The 27,478-nt window shown below is 32.7% G+C and overlaps 1 protein-coding gene across 2 annotated transcripts in view; it reads right to left on the bottom strand.

Moving 5' to 3' along the window:
• cv-c (crossveinless c) overlaps nucleotides 1-27,478 on the bottom strand; it is a 317,550-nt gene that overhangs the window by 74,210 nt on the left and 215,862 nt on the right. Inside the window, exon 1 of one of the 2 annotated variants that reach the window (XM_068763533.1) lies at nucleotides 853-1,321. The exons of the other annotated variant lie outside the window; for it this stretch is intronic. Coding sequence (XP_068619634.1) covers nucleotides 853-889 — 37 coding nt within the window. The 5' untranslated portion in view covers nucleotides 890-1,321. Of the gene's footprint in view, nucleotides 1-852; nucleotides 1,322-27,478 lie in introns of those variants that run through there. 2 annotated transcript variants of the gene reach the window in all.

Here is a 27,478-nt window from a genome sequence, read left to right as displayed (position 1 = left end):
AACGATAATATAGTAAGAAAAAGCATTTTCAAAATGGGGATTGTATTTATTTCAATTAATTATTATTTATTTTTATCTTAGTAGACTTTGTACTGGCAGAATATATTGACCGATCGCATTCTAGTAGATATAATTGAATGTAACATTTCAGAGTAATCATTTTATAGCTTTTTACTAATAAACCAGCTATACATACTCTTTTAAGGTTTTACACCTATGTGCAATCATCCTTTATCTAGTTCTAATAAGTTGTACTGGAAGAGATATATCGTTATGGCTACTTGTTTTTAAAAGTCATATGTATTTCTTTAAAAAAATATATAAATGTTTTAAATGAAGATATTGTTCACGTATGTCATTAACGTTTGCTCTAGTTTTAAAGTTTGCTTTTACGTTTTTCGTATATGTTTGTGTTTACGTAGTTAATGTTCCATAAAAATAAAATAAATTAATGAAACGAAATTTTGTCAGAAATTCTTCATACGAAGTTTCGAATTTACTCGTCCATTGAAAATATACCTTATGACTTCTTATATTTGTATAGACGATGACGTGTCAACACATTACTTAATTATTTGTAAGCTTTACAAATGATTCGAATATATACAAATACAAGTAATAAATGAAAACAGAATCTATTAACTTAACATAAGGTTTCTTATACAGTATTCGTTGTATATATAAAAAATGAGTCAAAACAGAGGCAACTTCTAAGAAAAAATAACCATAACGCATTTAAATAGAGCTGTTTTTTGTATAAAGTTCAATGTTATCGATAATTGTGCAGACAGCCTACACAGACAGTCGATAAAAAGCCCTTTGAAAGTAAAAAAAAGTAAAGTTCTTAAGTACCTGTTATCTGGTCAACGCTTAAATTAGGAACACTCATTGCTTTCACTTTTAACTGACACGGTAAACAAGAAAGCTATAACCATGAACACGCCTGCGCATCTTTGGATACACGAATCAAAATCACTTTTTCACAAAAACTAAAATCACACAATAAATGTTCATTCCTAAGTTATCAATTATTTTACAAATCGATTCACCCACAACGTACAGGTCCAGTTGCATGAGACGTTACACTGCTACTAGAATATAAATCGCGATTAACACATGTTAAAGAAAAAAAACCCAATTCTGTTTCCACGACAGATTATCGGAGTTCCGTTAACGGTACAAGGGCTATAAAGTTCCAAACACCGAATGTATTACAATTATGACAGCACATCACTATAAATAATTCGAAATTCGAATCGACACTGCATAAATTTTTGTAAATAGAACAACGTGGTATAGAATAAATTTAAATAATGCTGGCAGTTAAATTTTATTTAAATAGAAAAAAAATGACACAGATTGTATGTACAAACGAGCGTGCACTTGAGCCGTTACTCCAGAATGAGATTATCAGTGTTTATCACAACTAGTCGTTACTTGCGTCCTTTAATCACCCGAATACGTCACCGATAGCGTAAAGTGACGCCGAGTTAGGAAAAGACGAGTGTGGTATTTGATACGGCAATTTTAAGTTGGAAATAATTGTGCACTCCATGTTGGGTCGTGGAATAAGGTGAATGCGATATAAGTGATTGATTATTCAATTAAATTTATCTTTAAATTATCGCGTAATTGTTGCAATTAATAACTCTGCTTGGTTTGTGGGGGGTCTTTAAAATCTGTTACTCATAATCACGAGGCTATCCGACAGCAAGGATCGATCAATGAATTAAAAGCTATAAGGATTTTATTCGCACATTAATTACTATTAAATAATTATAAAGAAACCTACACACGTAAAGACTATTGACAAGAAAACTTGTAAGTGTAATCTAATTAAGCTACACGAGGATTAACGGCAACTTATTAGCTTCAAAAACTATTTCGCCATTGAATTTAATACAAAATACGTGTTTAAAAAATTCTTCGCTGTTATGAAACTGAGCTGAAAATTGAGATATGTATAATTGTTATGACCACGACTTTGTTAAGATTATCGGAAGACGTTACATGCAGGCCGCTTCCAACCGGTCCTATTGGAAATGTCTGGAATAGGTCTACTTCCAGCAGTGAACATTGAAGCAAGAACAATGATGTAATGCAATTGTTGTAAAATAATTTCTGTCTAAAGTCATATTAATAATTACCAAAATTTAGAGTCTATGGATTTGCATTATTTTTAAGCCATTTATTAAAAGATTTGCATTATCTTTTAATAAATGACTTGATACAAGTAAATATATTAATACAAGTGACCATGATTTCATTATTGGAAGAAAAATTGTCTCCACAATAATATTTCGTGATATCTATCTTAATCTGGGTGGATCTGATTTGCGAACTTGTTTTCTATTTACGATTATAGAATTTGAAAATTTCTTTAACATGTTTCACTCTAAAGTTTGTGAACACTAATTTTGTAGAGTTCATATCATCTATATAAGTCACAATCTACCAATAGCTGTCGTGCTTGCTGTTCTTCTTAGAATACCTTTATATGATATCTTTATAGAATTTTCTTCATCTTCGTTATCATAACTAAATTTTATGTTTTCTATTCTAGCCTTTGTTTTGTTTACTGCAGAGTTTAAATCATCAAGGTTTCCTTAATATTTTGGATCGATATCAGACTACCATCAACGACGACGGCTTCTGCGCGTTCTCCTGTTAATTTTGCCAATGTACTCAGTTTATCGAGGTTATCTAGCTGTCTTGTCTTGTGTTTATATTAGCAAACGTTTTGTTAATATAAGATCGAAGAGAACTTATTTAAAATTTTAATCTGATTTACAATTCATATTTACGTTAAATTACAGTGATCTAAGTTCTGATTTAAGAAAGGACTAAATAAATATTAAATTAGAATCCAGTATTGCGGAAAGATTTATCAATATAACAGGAATAGTTTGTAGTTATTGTATTAGACAGAGAAACCAAGAGTCATCGGCTACCATCTTGCCTATTTAGATTTAGCAACAGTACATCTGTTGTTTATATTTACGAGACAGTTTAACGTATGTATTCAAAGTGAAGTGGTAAAATGCAGGCACATGGACTAAAAAAAAATTGGTTTCGTGTTCCAACCGAGATACAAACGCTCAAATTGATGGATGTTAACTCTGACGTGTGATTAATCCGTTCCCGAATGAATCCGAAACTATTAGGGTGTGTATGCTTTTGTGGTAAGCGAGAATCAAAAGGGGTTGATTGATGGTTTGTTAGAGTAAATATGTTATTGTTAAATTTAACAAATTTGTTTATTTTATATTCCATTTCATTATGATCCACAAACGACGCCTTGAAGATCCCTTTTCATCTGAATATGATTTCTCTCTTCCATTCATCTTACTAAATGGCCTGGTGGACCTTAAAATTTAACAGTTTTTTTTCTTATTGGAATAAGAATGAAGTTACCTATTTTGTTTTCTATTAACATTTTTTAGCCCATAGACATAGTCAAGTAAGTTTAATAAAGTGGTGACCACCATCTTTAGCCATTCTCCACTTAAATCACCATAGTATAAGACACATGAACGAGACTTTTAAAGGACAATATCTTCACTAGTCTTAATTTTAGCTCTAAAAGAAAAAAAAATTGACTTACCCGTAAGACAATTTTGGAGAAATCTGTTATTTATCCTGTCTTGCTTATAACATTTAATAGCCGTAATAGATATATTTGTAACAATGGTTTAAATCTTTGTCAATCAATTGAATAAACACTTTTATTTCATTTTTACAATTAAATAAAGCGAAATACTATATGCAAAGAAAAGTTAAAACACTAATATAACCACCTCCATGCTATGTTTGTGTATATCGCATCCAATATGTATCCTCGGATCCCAAAAATGACATTTATAATAACATAAGGATGTTATAAGAAAAGTATTTGCATACCTAAATGCGACATTGTAAAGATACTCGTTTGGTTTACACAAATCAGATTCATCTTTAAAAAGCACTACACCATATTTCGAAAAAAACTAATGTGTTACCGCTCCAAAGTTTTGATTGTCGTTGAACGGTTTCACTCAGGGAATGGGTTTAAGAATTAAGGAAAAATATTTAGAGCTGTCCTTATCACGATCGTCATTCAACATGTTATATCTAATTACAAAATGCGGTGGACATATTTAAAGAAGCGCTGTACAGTCTAGATATAAGACAAAAATACACTTTACTTACGTCTGATTGCTAATGATGTATAATATTGTTAAATAAAAGAGACGCTTTGTAATTTTTAACGATATTTCCTCATTGTTTTTCTTTATTCCTTATAAAACACCAATAATACATCATCTTCTTAGACGAAGGCTTTTAATCATTTTAAAATTTATTTGCAAAATTTTTCGTTAAGTATAAAGCGTTTATAAAGTCTGGTAAAATACCCAACAGTTTTATGAAATAATTCAATAAAATTAAAGAGTACAAGGAAAAAAAATTATTTGACATTGAAGTGATAAAGGAAATCCCACTTGACTTCTTATCGCAAAGGGTTTCGGTCAATATTGACCTAAATGGTGTGACACGACTTATCGATCACTTTGAACGGTTTGATTGTTCAAATTCATGAATTCAAGTTTCCGGGTTAGAGCATTTTTTAAATTTTATTATTATTTTACTTATCTGGCTGGCAAAGTATTTGTTTAGGGAACAATATAATAAAAGAGTAAATATTATTGGACATGTTGACTCAATCTAAAAGGTAGTGTGATTAGTGATAAAGAAATAACAAAAGTGGTCGCGGCAAAATCTTATTCAAGTATCTGACATGGTTGACACCGTAGTTACAAATAGCTGTAACTAATTGCTATAATCGATTTATAAGATGTAAAATCTTGTGTCTCTCAGATGGAGTTCAAATCGCGTTACAGCTAAGTTTTGAACTTTAATAATCGATTTTCAGTATGACCTTTGAATTTGTTCTATACACGTCAATATTATAACATCCCAAAAACTTTACAGGAAATAGTGCTGTTTCATCATGACTTCAGCTGTGGGGCGGCAACAGCTGAACATAGGTCTTGACGTAGATTTACAATTAAAGAGGTTGGAAGCAACATGTATTCAGCGTCTTTAGCAAGGTGCACTGATAACATTGCGAACAACCTGGCAACCAAGTAACGAATGTATTTGTAACAAATCCACTCGTCCTCTGCTCGAATTAGATTTCCAGTAAGAACGGTATGAAGCAGCCAGCATCCAACGTCTTCCGATGATCTTAACAAGATCGTCTATCTACTTTGTGGGTGGATGTCCAAAGCTGCGCTTGGCGGCCCGTAGTTTCCGTTCCAGAACGATAAGGCTCCAGCGGCCATATGTTCTAAACACTAAATGGCCTATACTTATGTTCATGTTAGTTTTAGTGATTTTCGTCATACCGCATTTGCAGGAAAAAGGTGGTTCTATGATTAAGAATTTAAAATTGATTATATTGACTTGACGTAACCCATGAGTCAACGTGACTCACCTGCTAAAGTGGTGACTTAGTGTGAGGTCAGTTTCGCACTAATTCGCAAACCTATTTTGTAATATACAATGTTATGACGTATATTTTTTTATCAATGAAACTCTGATACTACGAAAATACTGAATATTTAGTCATTCAATAATATCTCGATAATATGTACGTATTTTTTAACAGTAAGGTGACACCTTTTGATCATTTATTATAAAATTATATTTTATATACATATATTTTTTATGTCCTTCAATACTTGTTCCCATTTTTAATCGCTTTTATCCTTGTTAGGACGTGTAAACCCCATTGTCACCATCATAAATGTTCCCTGTAAAACCATTCAACAATTATTAAGGAGGTAAGTTGCCAATGTTCAAAATAGTTTAGTGGTATGTCAACGTGTCAATAATATATTTCTAACGCGTGTCATAAAGTGTAAAGTGCCAACATATAGACGTTATGTATAGGAACGATAAAGGTTTGCAACAAGTTAAGATAAAAATAGTTTGATTCTATCAGCGTTTTTGAGTACGGAATATCGGAAAATAGGATTAGTATTTTTTTAAGCAAATTGACGGTCACCCTAAAGTGTAAATCATCTATACGCCAAAGCTTGCGGTTGTTTCAGCGATATTAAAATTCGAAGCCGTGCTCCTGAAACGCAAGTGCGGTTAGTCTAGTGTATTTAGGTTTTCGCGAATGCCAGATGTTGAACGATACACGTTTAAACTATTTGGGTTACGGTACCAATTAATTCGCAATTCCTGCCGGATGCGGTGCACTTGCTAAATAGTGTTTAATTAATTAAATTGAAACGAGTTGAAATGAAATTCTTAACGTCTTTTTCCTCTAAAGTTGACGTTTGAGGAAAATTGCGATAAAAATTATACTTAGTGGCTTTTTAAATCTGAACACATACATTAACATTATTATACCAAAACATTCCATATCACTGGTAATAAGATATATGCTCGAAGTTTTCCCTGTGAGATCGAATCAGGAATGACATTCGCAGAATAACTAAGGTCGCTGGCGTAACTTAAAGAAATAAGATCGTCCGAAGTGGCAGGCTTGGCACATTGCTTGTGCAATCAATGGCGATGTAGTACATCTAAAATTTGTTTAATTTTAATGAGTACAATATAAAACAAATTGACAAACATTTCTGTATCACGCATTTCAAAGCCTGAGTAATACTATTTTGTTATAATCGGGTTTCTCGTATATCTCGTTACATGACAATAAATTAAGGTAACTAGAAGATCGGTGAGCACTGTATAGTATTTGTATATAGTACCCTACATTGGTGAATGTGTATTCGTTATTAATCTTAAGTTGTTGTGTTAATTATATACGCCATTTTATGCCTTAAAGTGAAGCAAGTAATGCGATTCAATGAAATTTTAGGTTTAGTGAATCGATGTGAAACGGGGCACATTGCTCGTATAACTGACGACCGTTGGCGACGAAAGGTTCTCGAGTTGCTACCACAAGCCGATAGACGCGGCGTGGGTAGGCTCCTAGGCCCCCTCGAGGTAGACTGACGCATAAGTCGCTTATTGCCGGCGGAGCAAGACCGATCATTGTGGCTGTAGTTCGACTACTATCTATGATGATAATATATAAATATTATCATCATAGATAGTAATAGACAAAATGTTTTACAACAGATATAGATACAGCAAGTAGGAGTGACAAATTTATGCCAGAAATTGAGACTTGGGATAGGTTATATATTATATCTGAGAAAAACACGTTGACGTCTTTGGTTATATGAAATAAAATTTGAGTTATCCTTCTTCTTCACAGTTGTTCTCTCTTGCCAGTGTGGTGAAGGTCATGCCCCTTTCGGTTTTGGTGCCAACTCTACTCTCGCACTCGCACTTCTCAACTTCTAAGAGAGTCCACGAAATCGCTTGCCTTCTACTTTGCCTTGTCAAATGAAACGGTCCTTCATTTTACTTATTACGTATATCTAAAAACAACAAGGTACAGCAGTTTAATAATAAGTAATATTTATTATGACATAAACATTCCTGCATAGTATGAGGTCAATTAATTGTAATTACCGTGCACAAAAACTTGTTTAGTACATACTAACAGGTGTAAGAAACACTGCCATGCATTATGTATAGCCAACGGATAGGCCTTGTCGAAGGCGCGTATAGATATCTACGTTTGTTATAAACAAAACAGTGAAGTCGTTTATTCAGTAACAAAGTGTGTCAAGATTAAGGCCGGGCTCGCATTATGGTAATATATATCTTATTGCAATAAACATGTAGATTATTTTTCTATGATCCGTTCACTAAGAAATCTCAGTATGTTCTAATTTTGTCCTCTAATTATAATGATATTTATTTAAGGCATGTAATAGTGTTGGACCATCTATCAAAATTAAAATGATATATTAGATACAAGCGGTGGCTTGATAATTTTACATCTATGATAGATATTAGCGATACTGACAGATTTTGTACTGCCAAAAGTTGTTTGCATGTCACGTTTCATTAAAGAAAAATAATTAATGCAACGCATTTCAAAATGATCATTTTATTTATTAATTAAATGTGAAATATAAATAAATTTTGTGACCAATACACAACTACTGTTGCACCAAAGTTTAAAATGAACTATTTAACTTACTAGGCTTATAAAGAATTATTAATTGCGCAAAGTTTCAACAATCATGGGATATTTGCGTAAACATTTTCATTTTTCCATGAAAATCTTCCACAAAGTAGGAAGGGGAATAGGAAACTTGTTTTAAAAATTGAATGAAATTGGTAAAGTCTTTTTCAAACTATGGTGTGAGCAAGAGAAAAAACGATTCGAATGTAATCTATCATTATTATCATCGTTCCAACGGTATGATGTCTACTGCTGGGTCTAAACCTTGTCCATTGATTTTCAATAGAAAAGAATCTACCTACTTGCAGTGCCTTCCGGAGAATTTAGCTTGATAGTCTGCTAACCTTGTGAGGGACAGTCTGAGTTGTAAAATTTTAATCTTACAATAATTAATTTCAAAATAATTACCACCGTTTATAACGCGTTTACGTCGAAATTCGAGAAATTTCCAATTCTCTGCATTTGTTTATGTTGTATAATTATTAGATCTTAACTTATTGTGAATGTTGTAGTTAGCAAATAGACGCCCAGTGCAGGGTATAGGTCTTCGCCAAAGATCTTAGGGGTGTAAAAAGTAAAGATATCTTATACTTTATTCGCCACGCTTGGTACACGGGTTGATCGTACTATGGTATTATAGTACGCAGAGTAAGCTGTTGATCATCATTTGTAAACTTGTTTGTAATTAGTGGCAATCCTTCGTAATTAATGTATAAAGTGTGAATTATATAAGATTGTATCCCGGGAATCAAACCCGCGAGTACGATTGCAAGTCTCGGTCCCCTACCGCTATGCTATCGTTCCAACTGAATTCTGTAATGTGAATGTACATAACTTACGTAAGCGGACACATCAAAATTTTTTGTTATATCGAATAATTGTACCATTCTAATGCACATGTTTCTGGTTCTTTAAAATAATTAAATAAGTGTTATTACTGTGTATTAATAATAATGCTAAAGGTAAATATTTGAATTTACTTGTCATAACCTGAATGCACATATGTCTATGCAACGAGCCGTAAGTGAGGGCAGCGATGTTCAATCAATCAGCGGACAGTGAGTCGTGTGACCTCCCACGTCGGAGGGGCAGTCGCTGTCACGGCTACCAACCTGACAGCGAAGCGGCTCGAGCGGAAGCGAGGCGTCGTAAGATATCTTTTAATGAATTAATTTAAATTTACGATCTTGTACGGACAACGTAAACATATAAAAACATTATTATCGGATCGGAAGTGAAACTAAAAGTTGCGAACTCAATTACGCGGAATCGAAGTTGTATTACGGTCGTTATAAATTACCACGGTAATCCTCGCAGTGATTCCGAGATCGACATAATCTTTTAAATGCCATTTCGGGCGGCGCACACTGTGCGCTTAATAGCGGAAAACGAGGAAGTAAATTCAAATACAAAATATCTTTATTCAAGTTCTCATTTCCATGTATTGAATCGTCAAATATTTTAAGAACATAGAAAGTTAGCTACCAATGGCTTGTAATATTAATCTTTAGAGAAAAGTAGGCTGGAAACTCAACAATTGCACTTTTAAACTGTAGTTTAACAAAGTCTGATGTATATATTTTAATTTCAATCATGTGAAAGAGTTAATAAACCAAGTTCTACATTAAAATCGAGTAAAAACACATAAATGCTAAAAGCATTATTAAATAATACAGAGGGATCAGAAAAGTGTTTTCTAATCTCTAGTTTTGGTTTTGATATAAGGTTGAGATTCTATATGCAATTATAATACATTTGAGGGGTCCGAGTGTCTAGGTATGTCTCTAGGGAAATCAGTCCATCAAAGGTGATTTAAGGTGACCACCGGTGATAATAATGGTAGAATACAAACTATATGTCACTTCTTCATTACTTAAAGCATCATTAAGTTTAGATGATGTTTAATAAGTTAGCCTAAATGTGCCGAACACGAGCAATATTGGAACTGAAAAGGTACGCCGGAGAGGTCAACTTTAATTTATTTTTAAATTTTTATTTGGTTTTTTATGTTATCTGTACCAGTTTTTATGGTCTATATATTTAGTTGATTATATTTATCTAATCTTCTTTCAGTACTCTCTAACACTGCACATCAGTCCGAAATGTTATTGCAACCCAATTCACTCTACGAGATAGCATGTGCTTACTGTAGAGTATTTCGTTAAGCCGCTGGTTTTATTGTTATTCTCATGTTGTAAAAAATATATTTATGTTATAACGCTTGATATTTAGATTCAGTAAACGATTTCGCTTTGCGTGCTTTCAATGTTTTAATGCTATTTTTACTGCATTTAATAATAAATATACCACGTTAATGTTTATAAAATAATTGTATAAATACAGAAGTACTTTTAACAGTTTTATCGTATTCCATTCGGTTTGTATGAATAGGAAACGATTCGGAATTTATCAACGGCGCGCCGGCTGAAACGAGAAAAGAAAAATTGTATAATGCTACTAATATAATATTTCGTATTGACTAATAATGAACATTCAGACACTTCTTATTTACTTAATACAAAAAATATAACAACCAAGGCAACAATGACTATTGCTCAACATAGACAGTTATATTATTAATGTATAAGATATATTTTTAGGACTCGAAAATAAATGTGGTACCTTAATGATTATGATTATCATTTCACACAGGACGTCCACAGCTGGACATAAGCCTTTTCCATAGTTTTTACACAATATCTTTCCTCACTATTTTTATATATTTATTGGGTAATTCAGTATTTATTATGCTTCATGTTAAAATAATAGCATGATAGTAAAAACAGTTTTTATTTATATTTTACTATAAATTTTTATACGTAAAATTAAATATAAATATGTAAATACGCTCCTCAAAGCAATAAAACCTCGGCGTTGGCTACCGCATAATGGCGAACTAAAAAGGCGTTTGCGCCGTGGGTGGGCAGGAAACATGTTGGGGCTATTCAAAACTTTGCAGCGGGATACTTGGTTGACCCCTTGCGGTGCCAGGGTCGGACTGCAGACACGTTGACATGTGAAGTTGTGGACTTTGAAATAGGAATGCAATTTTGTTATCTCCTCTCTGACATTGTCTTAGTGATTATTTACTGCTTTAAAATGATTTCTTTAATCATGGTTCTATTATAACGTTCATATTTAAGTTTTTAAAAATATGTGAAAAATAATTATTGAAATATTTTTTTTGTTATTATTACATCACGAAAATGTATATATTTTGTTATCATTTGTTACAATTTTGTGTAGCTATATAGCCAGAAAATAATTTCAAAATGCACCATAAAAATACACCGAAAAGAAATATTCAAAATTATTTTAAATGGTAATATATTTATTATCACTGTTAAAAACCTGTTAGCAATGATAATGAATCTAAAGTAGCAAAGTAAATATGTAATGTGTTGAATGAGAAGTCGAAAACTTAAAATTATTGTTTATTAATTATCTAGATACATACTTCTGCAAATAAATTAAAAATAGTTTATTAACGACTGCTTTCAAAGTTATGTGATGGTTTAAAGCATGTTACCATGTTATCTACTAATAAACACAATTTGGAACTTTCGTAAATAAGAAGGGAAGTACATATAATTATTTACATATGTCCATGAACCTTAAAGAGATTAAAAATAATCCACTGGATTCGATCATTCAAGTACAAAACCGACGGAATCAGTTACAAGAAATATTTCGTAGGCAGCGGACCGTTTATCAATGAACCAAATATCGATTTTATTTTCCAATTCAAATGCAATCGAGTTTTCGAAGCGCGTAAATAAAATGGAAAGTTTTAAGTCACCTTGTCGCGGAGGTCAGTAGGGCTCGAAACGATGCATAATCGATTTTATTTTATTCAATTTATTCACAGATACGGTTTTACTGTTCCGAATTATATTGATAAAATATTTTAAAATAATAAATGTAAACAAAAAATGGTTTAGTTACTTCAGAAAATAATGACCAAATAATTAATATAACAAAATAATAGCTCATTGTCATAGGCGCTTTTGATCTCTAAAGCGTTTATTTACTTTGTCATAACTTTGCCAATATCTAAAGATTATATGCGGTCATCACTGTACATCTTAAAGTTGTCGGGATCTTTTTTAGTCTTAATTTTAAATACAGTAGAGCTGTCGTAAATTAATTGTATTTTTCTTCATTTTGTCGGTAGCCAAGCAACAATGAAGAAGGCTCGAAAGCCCAGAGCACGATATGACTAGACCACATCCAGTGATAAAGTACGATGGCTTCCTCAGGAGTATCGACTTGGGCAGCTACATATTATTTTCAATACCGGATAGTGAGGCCGCTGAGAATTCGGATCGCCTGGACCACCGTGGAGTAGTGATCTGGAGCAACGATCCTTAGAATAAACCTCTGTCTGAGCTTCATTACGCGTTGAGCATTCCGACTTAAGTGCGCCCGCGGAGACCGAACCAGTAATAGCTAACACAAGAGTGTTGATGTCAATAAAAAGGCAACAAATTCACCATATTGCACTGGGCACAGCATTACTCCTACCTTGTCTATTAGATCAAGTTTCTTTTCTCTGTCTTCTTTTATCAGAATGAACAAGTGCAGAGATCAAGCACTTGTCCACAAATAATCAAAATAGTTTTTTTTTTACAAGTTTACAAAAATATTTTTTAATTCATGAAAGTCTAATTTCAATTTAGTATATACGTAATCGAAAGTAAGAGGAATCCGTGGATATCCACCTTCAAGTCCAGGGTTCCATAAAGCACACCACTGCGACATTTTTATGATACAAGGTGAATTTTACGAGTCGTTTAAAATTCTCGCAAGTACGACACTAGTACTGTTGCGCGGTGCCATCTGCACAATTTTAATAACATTCACACTGGGAATATTCGATCAGTTATCATAACTAATATGCTTGCTTGATTGGTGTATTGAAGTTGTTGATGTGCCATGAAATAAATCCAACACTAAATTTCCAAGGTCTGGAGGCTCTTTCATTTTCTCTCCTTTACCATTCAAATTTATTGTACCATAAAGCACTGGAAACACGACTCGGTTTTTCATTTGAAATAGTTATTAAAGAGTCTAAGCGTTTTGCTGAAAAATGAGCTATGCATTCGGACCTATAAAACTTTTATAGCCACAAACAATCACCCTGTATTAAATTCCTTTCTTTAATTTAATACTCTTCATTGTAAACGCTAGAAAATATAATATTATAATATATTTATGAATTTCGTTTTATAATGCTTTATTATATTTGTGAAGTCAAACAGTAATTGTTTCTGAAATAAATGTTTAGTTTTCGTTAATACTGCGCAGCACATAAATTTAACACAAGTAAACAAATTATAGATAATTACCTGAAATGAAAGAAACGACATTCAAAACATTTAACTCCTATTAATTAGTTTTAACATTAATTCTCGTGATTTTTAGACAAGTCATTGACACATTGACACTGACATTGACAGTGAATTATGAAATAAAAGATAATTTAAATAAATTAATTATTATGAAAAGTATATTTTCCTTACATACACAGCAGGCTTGTTAGTAAAGGTCGCTCTTATCACACGAAGAAATAAAATAAATGACTTTCAACATAAATTCCAAATTACTAAATTAAGACGAACAAATAGTTTTATATATATAAGAATATGGTACTTGGTGACATATTCACAGTGTACGGTATTAAACCACGAAAGAGAACATGTCTGCGCGTTAAGCATTAGAAGCGCCATAAACATTGCAACTTTAAGATACTTCTTTAAGTTACCCGTTGAACATAGGTCGTTATTACAAATTAACAGGTGTTTTAATACACGCTAAGTGACGGTAATTTTACGATCATAGACTTGTTTGACTCTCCCTAAATGATTTAAAGTACAAATGTTTTAAAAGATTTTATTCGCTGTAGGTCTATTGTGTCATTTCTTATGCTTACTAATAGATATTAGTAACATTTACAATATTTCATATTAAGGGCTCCGTAGGTAATACAATGGTAAATGAAACACATTATCCAATACTTTAAGATGTAGTTTAAGATATTATATAAGTTAACTATGTTACTTTGGACTATCAAAAACAAAATATCATCTTTCAAGTGAAGGCTACACTGGTCTAGTAACTTAGTCATTAACATCATCATTTCGGCCGTAGGACGACAAGATCAATAGGCATAGGTCAGCCTGCAGCGACTTTTAACAAGATTATTGTCCACTTTTTGAGCGCTCCACTCCATAACCTTAAAGCTTCAGTAGCGCTGTGATAAATATACCTAATTTTCAAGTAATACTATCCGTAATATACCTTGTGTCTTGTCATGTGGTATCCTAATCAGGGCCTATCTTCAAAATGGGTAAATTGCCCGCATTGGGATATACTGTCATATGTATTATGTTACTGTTTCATTACACATTCATACAGGCTTATAATAGGATATCTTCTAATAGTTTACCTGTTTAAACGAAGTCAAAGTCATTTAACAGATGTAAATATAACTGTATATTCTTTTTGAATTTTCAATTTCGTCTCTACCTATAATGCTCGAAAAATACGATGTATATGTTTACGTATAAGAATAATATTTGACATGTCGATTCCTATGAAATCTGTACATTTATTTGGGAATATTAAATATGTTTTTACAGCGGCTGACTTTGATGTTGTCCGTTCGTGCGTATAACTTAATTTCAATAAAGAAAGTAGAACCGACAGTTTTGAGTAAATTTATAACTTGTGAGTTTTGAGTTTTAAGTCAAAGATTAAAATCGAAAACGTCATAAACACGGTTTTAAATTACTTATGAAAGCGACAAGAGAGGGAGTGCTGGTTGTAATTTATGGTCAATTGACGCATAGTGGAAGCGACCGGGTGTTCATCTCGAATTTTAACGACCTAATCGTTTTAAAGTAATAAGTGTTCAATCTAGCAGAAGACAGATTTAATTATACGTTTTAAAAATATAAACTTTCTTCAATATTTTAATCTTTATTAACATTAAATTAATATTTCTTTACAAATATGATGCTTGTGAAAAGTTTGATCTTTATTTTAATTTAAATAAATTTACTAGAAAGGGATGTCGAACCATTTTCACAATTATGCAGGGTAATTTATCTATATAGAGAAATTGGTCACGGGTACAAATTCATAAAAAAATGTATAGCTTATTTGTGCTGCACATAACATTGTTTGTATAAATTACGACTAGTTTCAATTCTAAATCTTGATATTTTTTTTATATTTATATCATACTTATAAATTTGTTGCAATAAATATTTATCACATTAATATAGATATGACTAGCAATAGTGATGTTTTTTAAACTATGTATACAGGTTAATTAGTATGAGGTGTAAAACTTTTAGGTGGTGAGTGTATAGTTCATCTACCATCAATTAATATATTGGACAACCTATGCAAAATTTAACGGTTTTAGAAATAAGAAATAAAGTAAAAAAAAGTGTTCATAAATTTCGGATTGGTACGTATTAAAATGAGCAGTGGTAACTCAGCGGTAGTTTATTAAAATTTGCGAACTTAGGTCGCAGGTTTGATTCTCGGAATACAATCTTATATACGATTCATACTTTGAGCAACTATTATATGAGATAGATACTGCCACAAACAAGTTTCCAGAGGATGGGCAGGAGTGTCTTCTGTGTACCATAATACCACACTGCGATCGCCAACTCGCCTGCTAGGCAAAGCTATGGTATATTCTCCATAGATTTCAGGCTTATGCATTGCAGTCGCCTTCTAAAGGCTGAAACGATGACATAATAAAATTAATTTTTTTTTTTCATTTATGTCTGCAGATGTTGTACTGCTAGAACTTCCGGGCATGTTGTATTCCTATATAAAAGTACTTATTTCAGAGTGTTCGCTCTATATATTGTGGTTGGAAAAAGGAGTTTAGTCTTTAAAGCTTTTCGCTTATCAATAAGCTATACATTTATCCCTTTATAGCTTTTATACCTATAATCAATCACCCTTGTATGTGTATAAAATTATTTTAAAAAATCCATGTTTTTATTTTTTATACGTATGATAAATAAGTTATCTATTCGCCCTGTTGACATGGTTAAGTAAGATAAAGTGTGTTTTGTTCAAAAGTTTTATTGAGTGAATGTCAGCTCATCTGTATAACAAAGAGAACTTGCCGATCTGTCTGACCTTTACATTAAACTTAAAGTTAAGTCACAATATTAAGCAATTGTCTAGTCACAGATAATTAATTCAAAGGCGAACTTAAATGGAGATTTCGCATTCAATTAATTTATGATCAGCCAGCACCGCGGTGCGTGTCCGTCCATTTTGATTAATTAAGGTGTTTTCACAATGGTCGACTTCTCGCTAAAATCACTTTTCATTGAAAATCATCTTGACTATTTCAGCCTAATTGACTTTATTTATTTCACCTTTTATGTCACCTTTTTATTCATTAGCTGCTTGCACACAGAGAGAGACACCTAGAGAGTTATCGTCGGAGTTTCGCTGTGAGATCGAATCAGAATTGAGGACAACCCCGGAAGAACTAAGGTCACCGATGTAGCTCGAAGATTTATTTGTCCAAAGTGGCAGTGGGCGGTGCACACCCCTCATGCAACCTATGGCCCTTGGAGCTAAAAGATTCTCGAGTGGCGTTCATGTGCAGATAGACGCGTGGGTAAGCTTCCCACTATAAGTATATGCCAAACAGTAAGTGTACGTCGGCTAAAAATATAAGAAGAAACTGCTTGATGTCTATAGAAACATTATTTGATTTTATACGGAAATTTAGAATAAGTAGTTTAAATATCTAAAACAATTGATTACGTATAAATCAACTGCAGCAATATGAAGTTTATGACAGTGATAGAAATCACAGTTCTGAAAACTTGTATCGGAATCAAAGCTCCGAGTCGAACTGCGAGTTTATGTAAGACGTGATCGCATGGATAACTTAGACACGTTTCCACGGCAAAGTTCTGTCGAACTCAACAAGTTTTCCAACATTGATACGTGCAACAATAGTCTTGCGATCAACTATGTGTTTTGATTGGTTTGTACAATGTATTCTTTTTATTACAATGCGAATAATTAAGAAAATCCGAATCGAAAAGTAGGTTAATGAAACTAATTTTGTTGGAGAAATAATAGTGCGAGTATTAAAAAACGATAGTAATTCTGATGCCTCTAAAGTTAATTCTGTATTCTGAATATAACACACTTCCATTACAATATAATTTCGGAAAATTTTCTTATATTATATTAATGATATTTATTTTATAATTAATTAATATTAAACAACCTCTGAATTATTTTTTTAAACTTTTATTATTTTAGACTCTCGAATGTTTATAACTGAATCCTTTTGGTATACATGATGATAGATTCTAGTTGTAAAAACTTTAAAGGATTGACTCACCCTGTATAAAGCGATGATTCTAAAATATGTTACACTAATTTATATTATCTATTTCAATACCAATAACTTCTGTTAGCACAAAATCTGTAGGGATAGATCGTAAAGAATAAATAACTTTAATTTTTAGTAATCCGTATTTTGAAAGCGCTTTTTTTTACTATCTCATTATTTCGTTTTTAATTATTTCTGATATTATTGATTTTTGCATAAGGCGTACCAGATATCAATTGATAGCAAATGAGCTAAACATTTTATTCAACCTTTTACACTTATAATCAATCACTCTGTATTAAAAATAAAAAAAAAATTATCGCTGGCCATATCCATTTTATATAGATATAATAAAAAATATTTATTGCAACAAATGTATGAGTATAGTATTAATATTAAATAGATCTATCTAGGCTGGAAGTAATTCGCTGCCCACTGGTGGTAATTTATACGAACAAAGATATTAGCCGCGCAATGTTCCACTCACAAATTGGTAATTATTTCGCGTAACAGTTCGCCAAGATAAAGCGTGCAAACCTCATCGTGCGATCGAACGTGGGCGTGCTCTGATGAGCTCAGCCGTGGGTAAATAGATTCGAACCCCGGCCCACACTTAATTGAATACCGAAAGGCAGGATTTATGTCAAGGCAATTTGCAAATTAGGTTTGTCAATATTGGCGAATTAACACCTGGTTTCCATTCATATCGATTCCGTTGATTGAGCTTATGATTCTGAACGCGTGGGTGTAGAGATATTTTATATGAACACACGATTGCTACCATTAACAAAATTCAAAACGAATATAAAAAATAAATTGACGGAAAAAAGCTTAATATTCAATAAACCAATATTTAAATGATCACAATCCTTAGCATTGTTGTCGGCTGAGTATTTTGATTTCGTAAAGGCGACATCTAATAAAGTGTATACGTATAAACCTGAATTAAACTTTCTTAAAAGATGTGTTGTTGTAAAGTTTCTTCCTGCTTTTTCTCTACAACTATAACACCTTGCAAAGCAGAGTAGATCGATCGATAAGAGTTCTTCTAAAAATTTCAATGTGGAATAAATGAATTTTATCTTAATCTTTTTTTTTTTGATCTCGCAAAGTCCACTTGATAACGGGTGACACGTCTCACATATATCAAAGCCTATGATTTTGAAATTAAAATGTAAGGTATTTTCACTGTTAGGCATCCAGTAAAAACTAAAAAATATCTGGTATATTACTAAAAAAATCTTCTACTGTAATACTATCGTTCAGCAATAATACTGTATTGTATAAAGGAAATTTTTGAAAGTGATCTTATGATCACTTTTAAAAACTTTCCTGAAAAGAACCATAACAAGCATAAGAGCCCGCAACAAACTGTGTCTCGGTTGCACGGGGTATCTGCTCCGCCTATTGCCCCTTCAGACATGTAATTCTTAGACCTACCTAATAGATTCAGGCATTACCTCGCGGAAGTCCATCCTAACTAAGAAAGGGACTAATATATGTCTACTTCCGCTATGCAGCAGTAGTCGTGAAATGAAGTGCACCGCCCGCCACCCCGTAAAACACAACTACCACCGATAATCTACTCTCTACACGTGTTTCACCCCTCCACGGGGCATTCTCTCTCCTCTCCTGTCTCCTGAGGAATATATCTTCCAGAGACCCATCGTAGGCGACCACATCTCGTATCGGTATGTCATCACTGGCAATAAACATTGGTCAAAGCACAGTAAACAATTATTGATTCAGAATCTTGAAAATGTTTTCTTAAATTATTATTGTTAGGTTACTTAATAACTATGAGACCATTAACTGTGTACATAAAGTGTACTATACATTAATTTACAAGAAATGAACTGTATATTCACGCTTTTAATGATTTTACATCAATCATTCTGTATAAGTGAGATAAGTAACTTTTTTAATTTGACGAGAGAGTATACTGTTTTATTAAGGACATAAAAGTTTTAAACCGCATTCAAATATTTTTCAAACATTAACAAACGCAGGCATCAAAACCTAAACAAACAAGAAAGAGATGAGTGACATCATTGCACGAGCTATACGCTGCACGTGTTCTCGTGTGTTCCAAAACAAAAGATTTAGCGGAATATATACCATTTTGTTAAAAGTAAAACATTTCAATGATTACGAAGAATTATTTAAAACAAAACCCATTAATTTTTTAGGAAAAAAATCTAGTTAAATGTAGATTTGCTAAGAAAAAAAATTGTTTTAACTTTTATTTTAGAATGCTCATTGTTATAAATTAAATCACTAAGTAATAATGTAATAAGGCTCTTAAAATTTGTGAGTGAATACGAAACTGAAATTTTAGAGTAGAGAAAGTTTGAAATTTATGTATAATATTGTTTTAATTAAAAATATTATCATATAAATATAAATAATAAAAGTAGTTGATTATATATTAATAGTTGAAGGTTGCCATTTATCGAGCATCTGTGCAAAGGTGTTGTTGATTATTCTGTTAGGTATAATTTAAGTTCGTTTCATCATCATCATCATTTCAATCGTTGAACTTAGGTCTCCTCCGTAGATATCTAGGAGGACCAGTTGGAACAGCATGCATCCAGGGTCATCCGACGACTTTAACAAGGTCGTTTGTTGATGAGATGGAGGATGGACTTGCCCCCTGCCTGTATTTAATCTTTTTTTCATTCCTGTTTTATATTATTCATAAAGGTTTCATGCAAGCTTATGGTTGTTATTTCTAGTAATTAGTAATGAGTGTATTTCTATAATTGTTTTCAATCAAACGCTTGCTTCCGATGCCTTGTGTCGCTGCGACTGGACCTTAGATAGGTTACGTTTTTGTTTGCACATTAACGCAATCACACTTACGAAACGATCGCGTAAGCGAAGGCGAATCTTAAAAAACTTGTGTTTATTTTTCAAATTCCTCTCGTACGTGGTTTGGCAATCAGCCACTCACATTTCCTTATCAGCTTAAACTTATAATAGTTAAATCTGAGTGTTTGTTGATGAACACTTTTGACAACGCTTCGTGTTACTCAATGTATGTTATGTTATTATCTTAAATATGTTATTTATTCTTTAGCACTTTTTGAGATTTTTTCGGTTTGGATCTTTGGCTTATTGGCATTTACATTACGTATATTCTGTATGACTAGACTAATTAAGGTTACATATTCTCTAATAAGTAATATTGAATCAAGCATTTGTATAAGTGTATTAATTAATAGCTGTCTTAGGTAATAAATCTATAACCTGCAAGACATAAGCCTTCATCCTTATCGATGGGGGATATACCACAATTGCTACGCTTGTCAGGTGGGTCGGCGATTGCAGTGTGATATTATAGTACGCATAGGATGCTGCATGACATCTTTTGGAAACTTGTTTATGAGCAGTGGCAATCCTATATAAATAATTTACAAAGTGTGAATTATGTTAGAATTTATCCCGGGATTCGAACTCGGAACTTTCGATTTCAAGTCTGTCTTCTACGGCAGGGCTACCACTGTTTACTATAGCAAGTTTTCCTTATTATCATTTAGTAAATATAAGATTATTTTTAATTTGTTTGGATAACATGAAAGATTTTTCAAGTTATAATAATCTTCGAGAATTAATTTGTTTGTTACTGTATTAATAATATTTAGAATGTAAGCACAAAAGAAACACCGTCTGTATTTGTTGTTGGCTCTGAAAAAAGCGCTTTTAACCCACGCAAATTTATGTTTATCGATACCGTTATAAAGGAAATGTAATTAAATCTAATGTTATTAATATTGATCATATTTTAATAATAATATGAAAAAAGTTCAAACAAAAAGAGACATTTGGATTCATAAAAGGACAAAAATGAATTGGTTTTTTATTGAAAATTGTAAAAACCGACACCGAAACGCCTTTCCTAAAAGCGGACTTTGTAATAACCAAGATTACACAAGATTAGAAGATAGACCTTTGAAGATTATATGAAACATAATAAGGCCTTATCACCGGAATTTATATTATTCATTGTACTTTGTTATCTGTTTTCAAGTTCAAAACCCTTTTCACAATTGACCGAATTCTTAAGGCGGTACAAAATTGTATTAAGATAAGTAATGGCCCTAATGTAACACAATGGCTAGTTTAGCTCTGGACATTGATAACGGAATGTAATCCATCACAATGTGACATGATATTTGTACGATAGCGTATTGAGGTACAAAAATATATTGTACTTTTAAAGGGCCTGCTTTTCTCGTGGCTCTATCTAAGCATATAACATAGGTCTCGAAAGCTATTTATCTGGTATATAGATCGGTGTAGATAAAAATGACGATTGTTTCCACGCAATCATTGGGTGTATATCATACATAAGTATCATACAAATGATTTCGTCAAAGCGTCCGGGAATTGTTAAGCGTTTATCTCGAAACGTAGAGTGTAAAATGGCTCCTATCCGGTACCGCGAATTTTATCCGAACGTTCTCGACACAGAATAAAGTTTACTGCAATGAAGTAAATATAAATGTCAACTTTTTTTTTAATATAGGTGAACACCATTTTTAAAAATTTTTATTATAAAAAATGAACGAATCCCTTTGTGTACTTATGTTAATAAATATTTAATCTAAGATTTCCAACTTCGATGAAGTCATACAATGTAACTTTCCGGCGGAGTAGATCGTGTCGAATGATATTACGGTACTGTCATAGTAATGGTGTCGGTGCATTATCACAATTATATTATATTAACGATAAACAATAAGATTCTCACAATTGTGCGTCGAATTCTCACGGAAATGCATTAACGGATGGCATGTCGCCGGGTTCCATCGATATGGTAAGGGGGACCGCTATGGCGCCTAACTTAGGTTCTCGATTACTACTCGATCGGAAGTCGCTCACAAAATCTTATTTGGCTAGTAAAGTACAATAATTGTAAATGTTGATTTTTTACTAAGTTTAATAATAATTTATTCTTGTTTTATTCTTAGTATTTTACATTCTTTTATCGCGTTTTTATTTTTTAGTATAAATTATTATTACGTATATATGTTATTATTAACTGTGCTAGATATTTTCAGTTCAGTAGCTGCACTCTAATTTTTTATACATTAAATTATTATACCGTTTTAGTATCATTACATCCATAGATTGGCTGCAAGAAATTGCGAAATACGAAATAACTGTCAATTGTACTTGTACATTGTTATCGTAATATATTGTTTATAACATGTATAATAAATTAAATATAAAAATAATATTAGTAATAGTAGTGGAATAAGTAACGCATTGATTAATATTATAATTTTGCACAATGTAACTATAACAATTTATTTCATAAAATATAGGAATACATTTATAAGAAATAAACCAGTATAAAATTACAATCTGTAGTTAGTCCACGTACTATACATTCAATCCTTTAAAGCCTTTACACCTATAACTAATTCTATTACCATTCTGTAAATGAAAAATAAGAACGTGTTTAAATTTTGAATAAATTAAATATGCATTACGTATTTTTTATGAAACCAATAGTAACGTATAACCAAAACTACTTTGCATCAAACAATGGCTCGCTGACAAATGCAATGTCCCCGATTTGTCAGCATTGCCGACGATTTGTCAAGTTTTGTCTGATAACCGCTAGCGACCACCGTGGTAGCGGGCACGCAATTATTTACTGGGAACCTCGCTTCTGGTACAATGTGTCCAAGGAAATGCGTCGTTATGTAGTGCACGGCGTCTAACGACATAATTACTGCGTTCATTGTACACACACAAACATACAAACATGTATGAATCGCTTTACGAATAACTACATTTACGCACACGAGAATGTTCAGTCTGTTAAAGTAAAAAGGTTAAAATCTATCAATTCTTTTTAGCACACGTATGCCTACAAACAATGTGTATTGTGATCTTTGAATTAGGTAAATAAAATAACCTTTGAAAGATTATTACGAGCACAAAAAAAGAAGTCCGTGTATGATATGGGATTTTCTCGCACGACATCGTAGCTTTAAGTTGAAAGATGCCATTATAGTCAGCGATATTAATATAAGTAGTTGTTAATATTAATAAAAGAATATTAATTTGATTATCACCACGCGATTTATTTATTAAAGTCAAAAGGCATCATCTGTACGGGACTGGCGAAGAACTAATACCGTTTGGTAATTGGTGTTCCTGTATGAAACGAGGTCTTTGAAGTCACAGCTGTCTAGGCTGGGGTGTCGAACCATAGCAAAGCATACCTTTGGAATGGGCTATCTTAAATAGCAGAGGTATTATAGCGAGTTCTAAATAGTTAACGTGATTTCATAACTGCGTAAAAGACGACTACGTGAAGAGATTTTAGTAGGCAGGAAAAAACTGGTTAAAATCCGTTCATAGTGTTAAGAACATTCGTGAAAGCGATTACTATAAAAACCATCTGAAATTTGAACTACCTTTTGAACATACATTGCCACGTTTTTTAAGTTCATTAATAATCCTCCAAGAACATAACTATGGGGAAGCTCTATTTTATTTTAATTATTATAAAAGTAGGCTTTTCTCTCATTTTTTTCATGACGTATGTGAGTGAATAAATGAACACAAAAGCTCCCGTAGAAACTTTCGTTTCTTTGAACGATTGTTCTGCCGTGTCATCTGAGTCAAAGTAGGCGTAACCGAAGGCTCTATTGTGTTATCAAAATCAGAAACCTAATACCTTCACAGCCGTACTTCGAAAGCTCACACTAGTCAAACGGCCCCGCTTTGCCTGCCAAAGCACTAGCAAGCTAGCTAGCTATTGTAATTGGCGAAAGTTTCGCCGCATTTGAATACAATGCGGTACGCATGCGGCATGAATAAAACATGCCGACACCGATGTGTTTTTATGCAATGTATACATATTTTTTTAATTATACCGATTTTCTGAACGTGGGCGATTTTGATTTGTATTGAATTCGAATTACGTTTGCCACGATCGTATATGCATATGAAATAATAATTCGGTAAAGAAAATTCTGTCCCGAACGCGAATGTCAAATATATTTAGGCTATAGCGTGACATACTACTCTACCGTGGGTTAAAAAAAAAACAACTAAATTGCTTCTTAGATGACATAGATTAAGTTATATTGTACCTGAATAACACTTTATTTTAATAAAAATAAAAATATATTACTCATTCAACGGCTCCTTTTCATCAAGTAAAGCTTATTGTTAGTAAATTCCATGTAAAAGATTTAAACCCTCTTCATAAATTTGATGTTAAAAAAGAAACAATTACGCTCCCACTGAATTAATAATGTAACCATAATTTTAAGTTAATTTCGCGTATAAATTTTAAAAAGTCTTCGAGGGGTTCATTTCTTGAGGTACGCCATTACTAAGTCTCGTCTTCGAGGCTTGATTTTTTTTGGTAACGGGTATTACCAATTACGCGGCATTGTTTTGCGATGAGACCTATTATCGCGGCGTTTAATTGTCGATAAAAACGCTCTGCAAACAGGTTCTGAAACAGTCAAAACGTCAGAGCGTTTTTTTGCCGCCGAAGACACGGTATCACCGCCGTGTCCCCTTTTAAATTCCCTTAACGTATGGCTCAAGGTATGGACGTAAAAATGCCCTTTTTTCACTGACTAGTTTCTATCTTTATTTAGAGCTATAAAAGCGATGTCACATAATGCGACCACACGTGGTGAAGCAACAAGTAATAGTTTTTTTAAAACCCTTCATGAACTGAAGCTTTTTAACTCTATTGAATGATTAGTTAAATTTGTAAAGGCTTTTAACTAGCAAAGTTTTAAAGTTTTTACACCTATTTTTAATAATCCTGTACAAAATAATCACTTTTAAACATGTTATTTATTTTCTCTACTGAAATGTGACGTGTAATTATTCTTGGTAGTATAATGTCTATAGGGACAGATACTAATAATAATATTTTATTTAAATATTTTTTATTATTATATTATTAGTAATTTCTGAAACCATAGAATTTTAGATAGAGTGTACATTAATTCATAGTTATACATTCACCGCATTAAAAGTTTTGCACCTCTAACGAATCATCCTGTATGTAACATTGCTAAAGTTTTATTTTTCTTATTGTGTACATGAGGATTCATCTTTATCTCATTTAAATCCAATAATCCAGAGCTTAACTCGATTGTACAATACGCCTTAAGTATGTTACGTTTGTAATTTTTAAAATTAGTTGTCCATTACAGATCACCATTGTTTAAATTTTGGCTTTGTATTTAACAAATACGCAGCTACTTTTTTACTATCCAAATGTTTATATAATACTGTGATCAAAAAGTAAGGCGACTTTGTAGATAAGATGTAAATTATTTCTTTATTCTTCAAAATCATTTTCCTTCTTTTTAAATTAATACTCGTCCGATAAATCGCACTTTTGCCAACGTGTCTACATTTCCTCGAAACCGTCGGAATAACTTTTCCGATATAGCCTTCAAGACTTTCTTTGACTCTGTTTTTATCTCCTCAATCGTTTCAAAACGGCGTACCTACATTGGCCTTTTACTGATTAGCCAGCCAGAATTCGCACAGAGCGAATTCAGGCGAATACGGTACTTGCGGAAGGATATAAATCGAGTTTTAGCGCTTTTTTTAGACCTTGTAGCCATTATCAGTAGTCCGATTTCAATTATAAAAATGTGTACCATTAATACGACATAATCGAAAGATTTTAATAAATGTCTTCACAGGCAGTTTACACAGCCTCTATCATTCGAATGTATATTTGATGTCATAAGTATTCGAATATTTAATGGAATCAGGCGTTACCTTGCGGAAGTCCATCCTAAGTAAGTAAAGGACCAATATTTAGCCACTTCCGCACATGCAGTGGTAGTCGTGCAAAAAAGTGCACCGCCCGCCAGCCCGCTGATAAATGCCTATGCGGCAAACATTGCGAATTACACAACTGCCACCGCTAAAGCACTCAACGCGTGTTTCACCCCTCCACGGAGCATCTTCAGGAGTTATGTTACACGGATTAGTGGCAACCCACTCTTTGTTTGGCACATGTGCGGAAGTGGCTAAATATTGGTCCTTTACTTACATGAGTATTCGAGACGCGATCGCTTAAGATTAGCCAGAGAGTAATGAAAAGGGGAAGGAGAGTTTTGTTGCTAGATCGAATCAGTAATGAGGAGATTCACAGAAGAACCAAAGTCACGGACGTAGCGGAACACGTCGCTAGTGCAGCAGACGGTCGTTGGGGCCGAAAGATTCTCGGGTGGTAACTACAAGCTGGTAGACGTTGCGTGAGTACTCCTACTAGACGGACCGACGAAATAGTGAAAGTCGCGTGACGTCGTTGGATGCGAGCAGTGTAAGACCAGTCATGGTGGCGGTGTTTAGGGGAGCCCTATGCCTTGCAGTGGGTGTCTATGAGCTGAACATTAGAAGATATATTTGATATTAAAACCAGATTGTAAAAATGTTTAGAATGATACATACTGGATATAGAAGTTTATTCTAGAAGTATAAAAATAAATTTGTGACATTTTTTTTTAGAAAACTGTTTAAATTACCGGTATCATTAAATATGTTAAGAAAAGTAATTTTGAATGGGTCTAGTACAATTGTTAAATAAACTTAATTATAAATATTAATAATTTATATCACAATTATAATTTATATTAGAAATAAATGTATAAATGAAATAAAAAAAAAACACTAATCATTTCTCTTTTGTTTTAAATTAAATATATACAGGATACATTTAAGTCGTCGCCTGCTGCGAATTGCAATATAAGGTTCTTGCGGCGTCCACAAATGGCAACGGTGACATCAAGTGCTTCAATAATTAATAGGTTATTAACGCAATAATCAAGCAACTCACAAAAAATGCGTCGGCATGAAAATCAAGGATAATTTAAACACTTTCAAATATTTTTGTTTACGACATATGGGACAAATTACGTACTTTTTTGTTGACGTTCCACTTAAACGCACACTGTTCGTTGTTTAAAAACCGGAAAAGG

This window comes from Battus philenor, unplaced genomic scaffold (genome assembly GCF_028537555.1).
Source record: "Battus philenor isolate CCGP_79_NKW_IND1 unplaced genomic scaffold, ilBatPhil1.0.hap1 SCAF_18, whole genome shotgun sequence".
Classification (NCBI taxonomy): domain Eukaryota; kingdom Metazoa; phylum Arthropoda; class Insecta; order Lepidoptera; family Papilionidae; genus Battus; species Battus philenor.
Note: the sequence above shows the minus strand (reverse complement) of the source record. Positions and strands in the feature narration are given on the sequence as shown.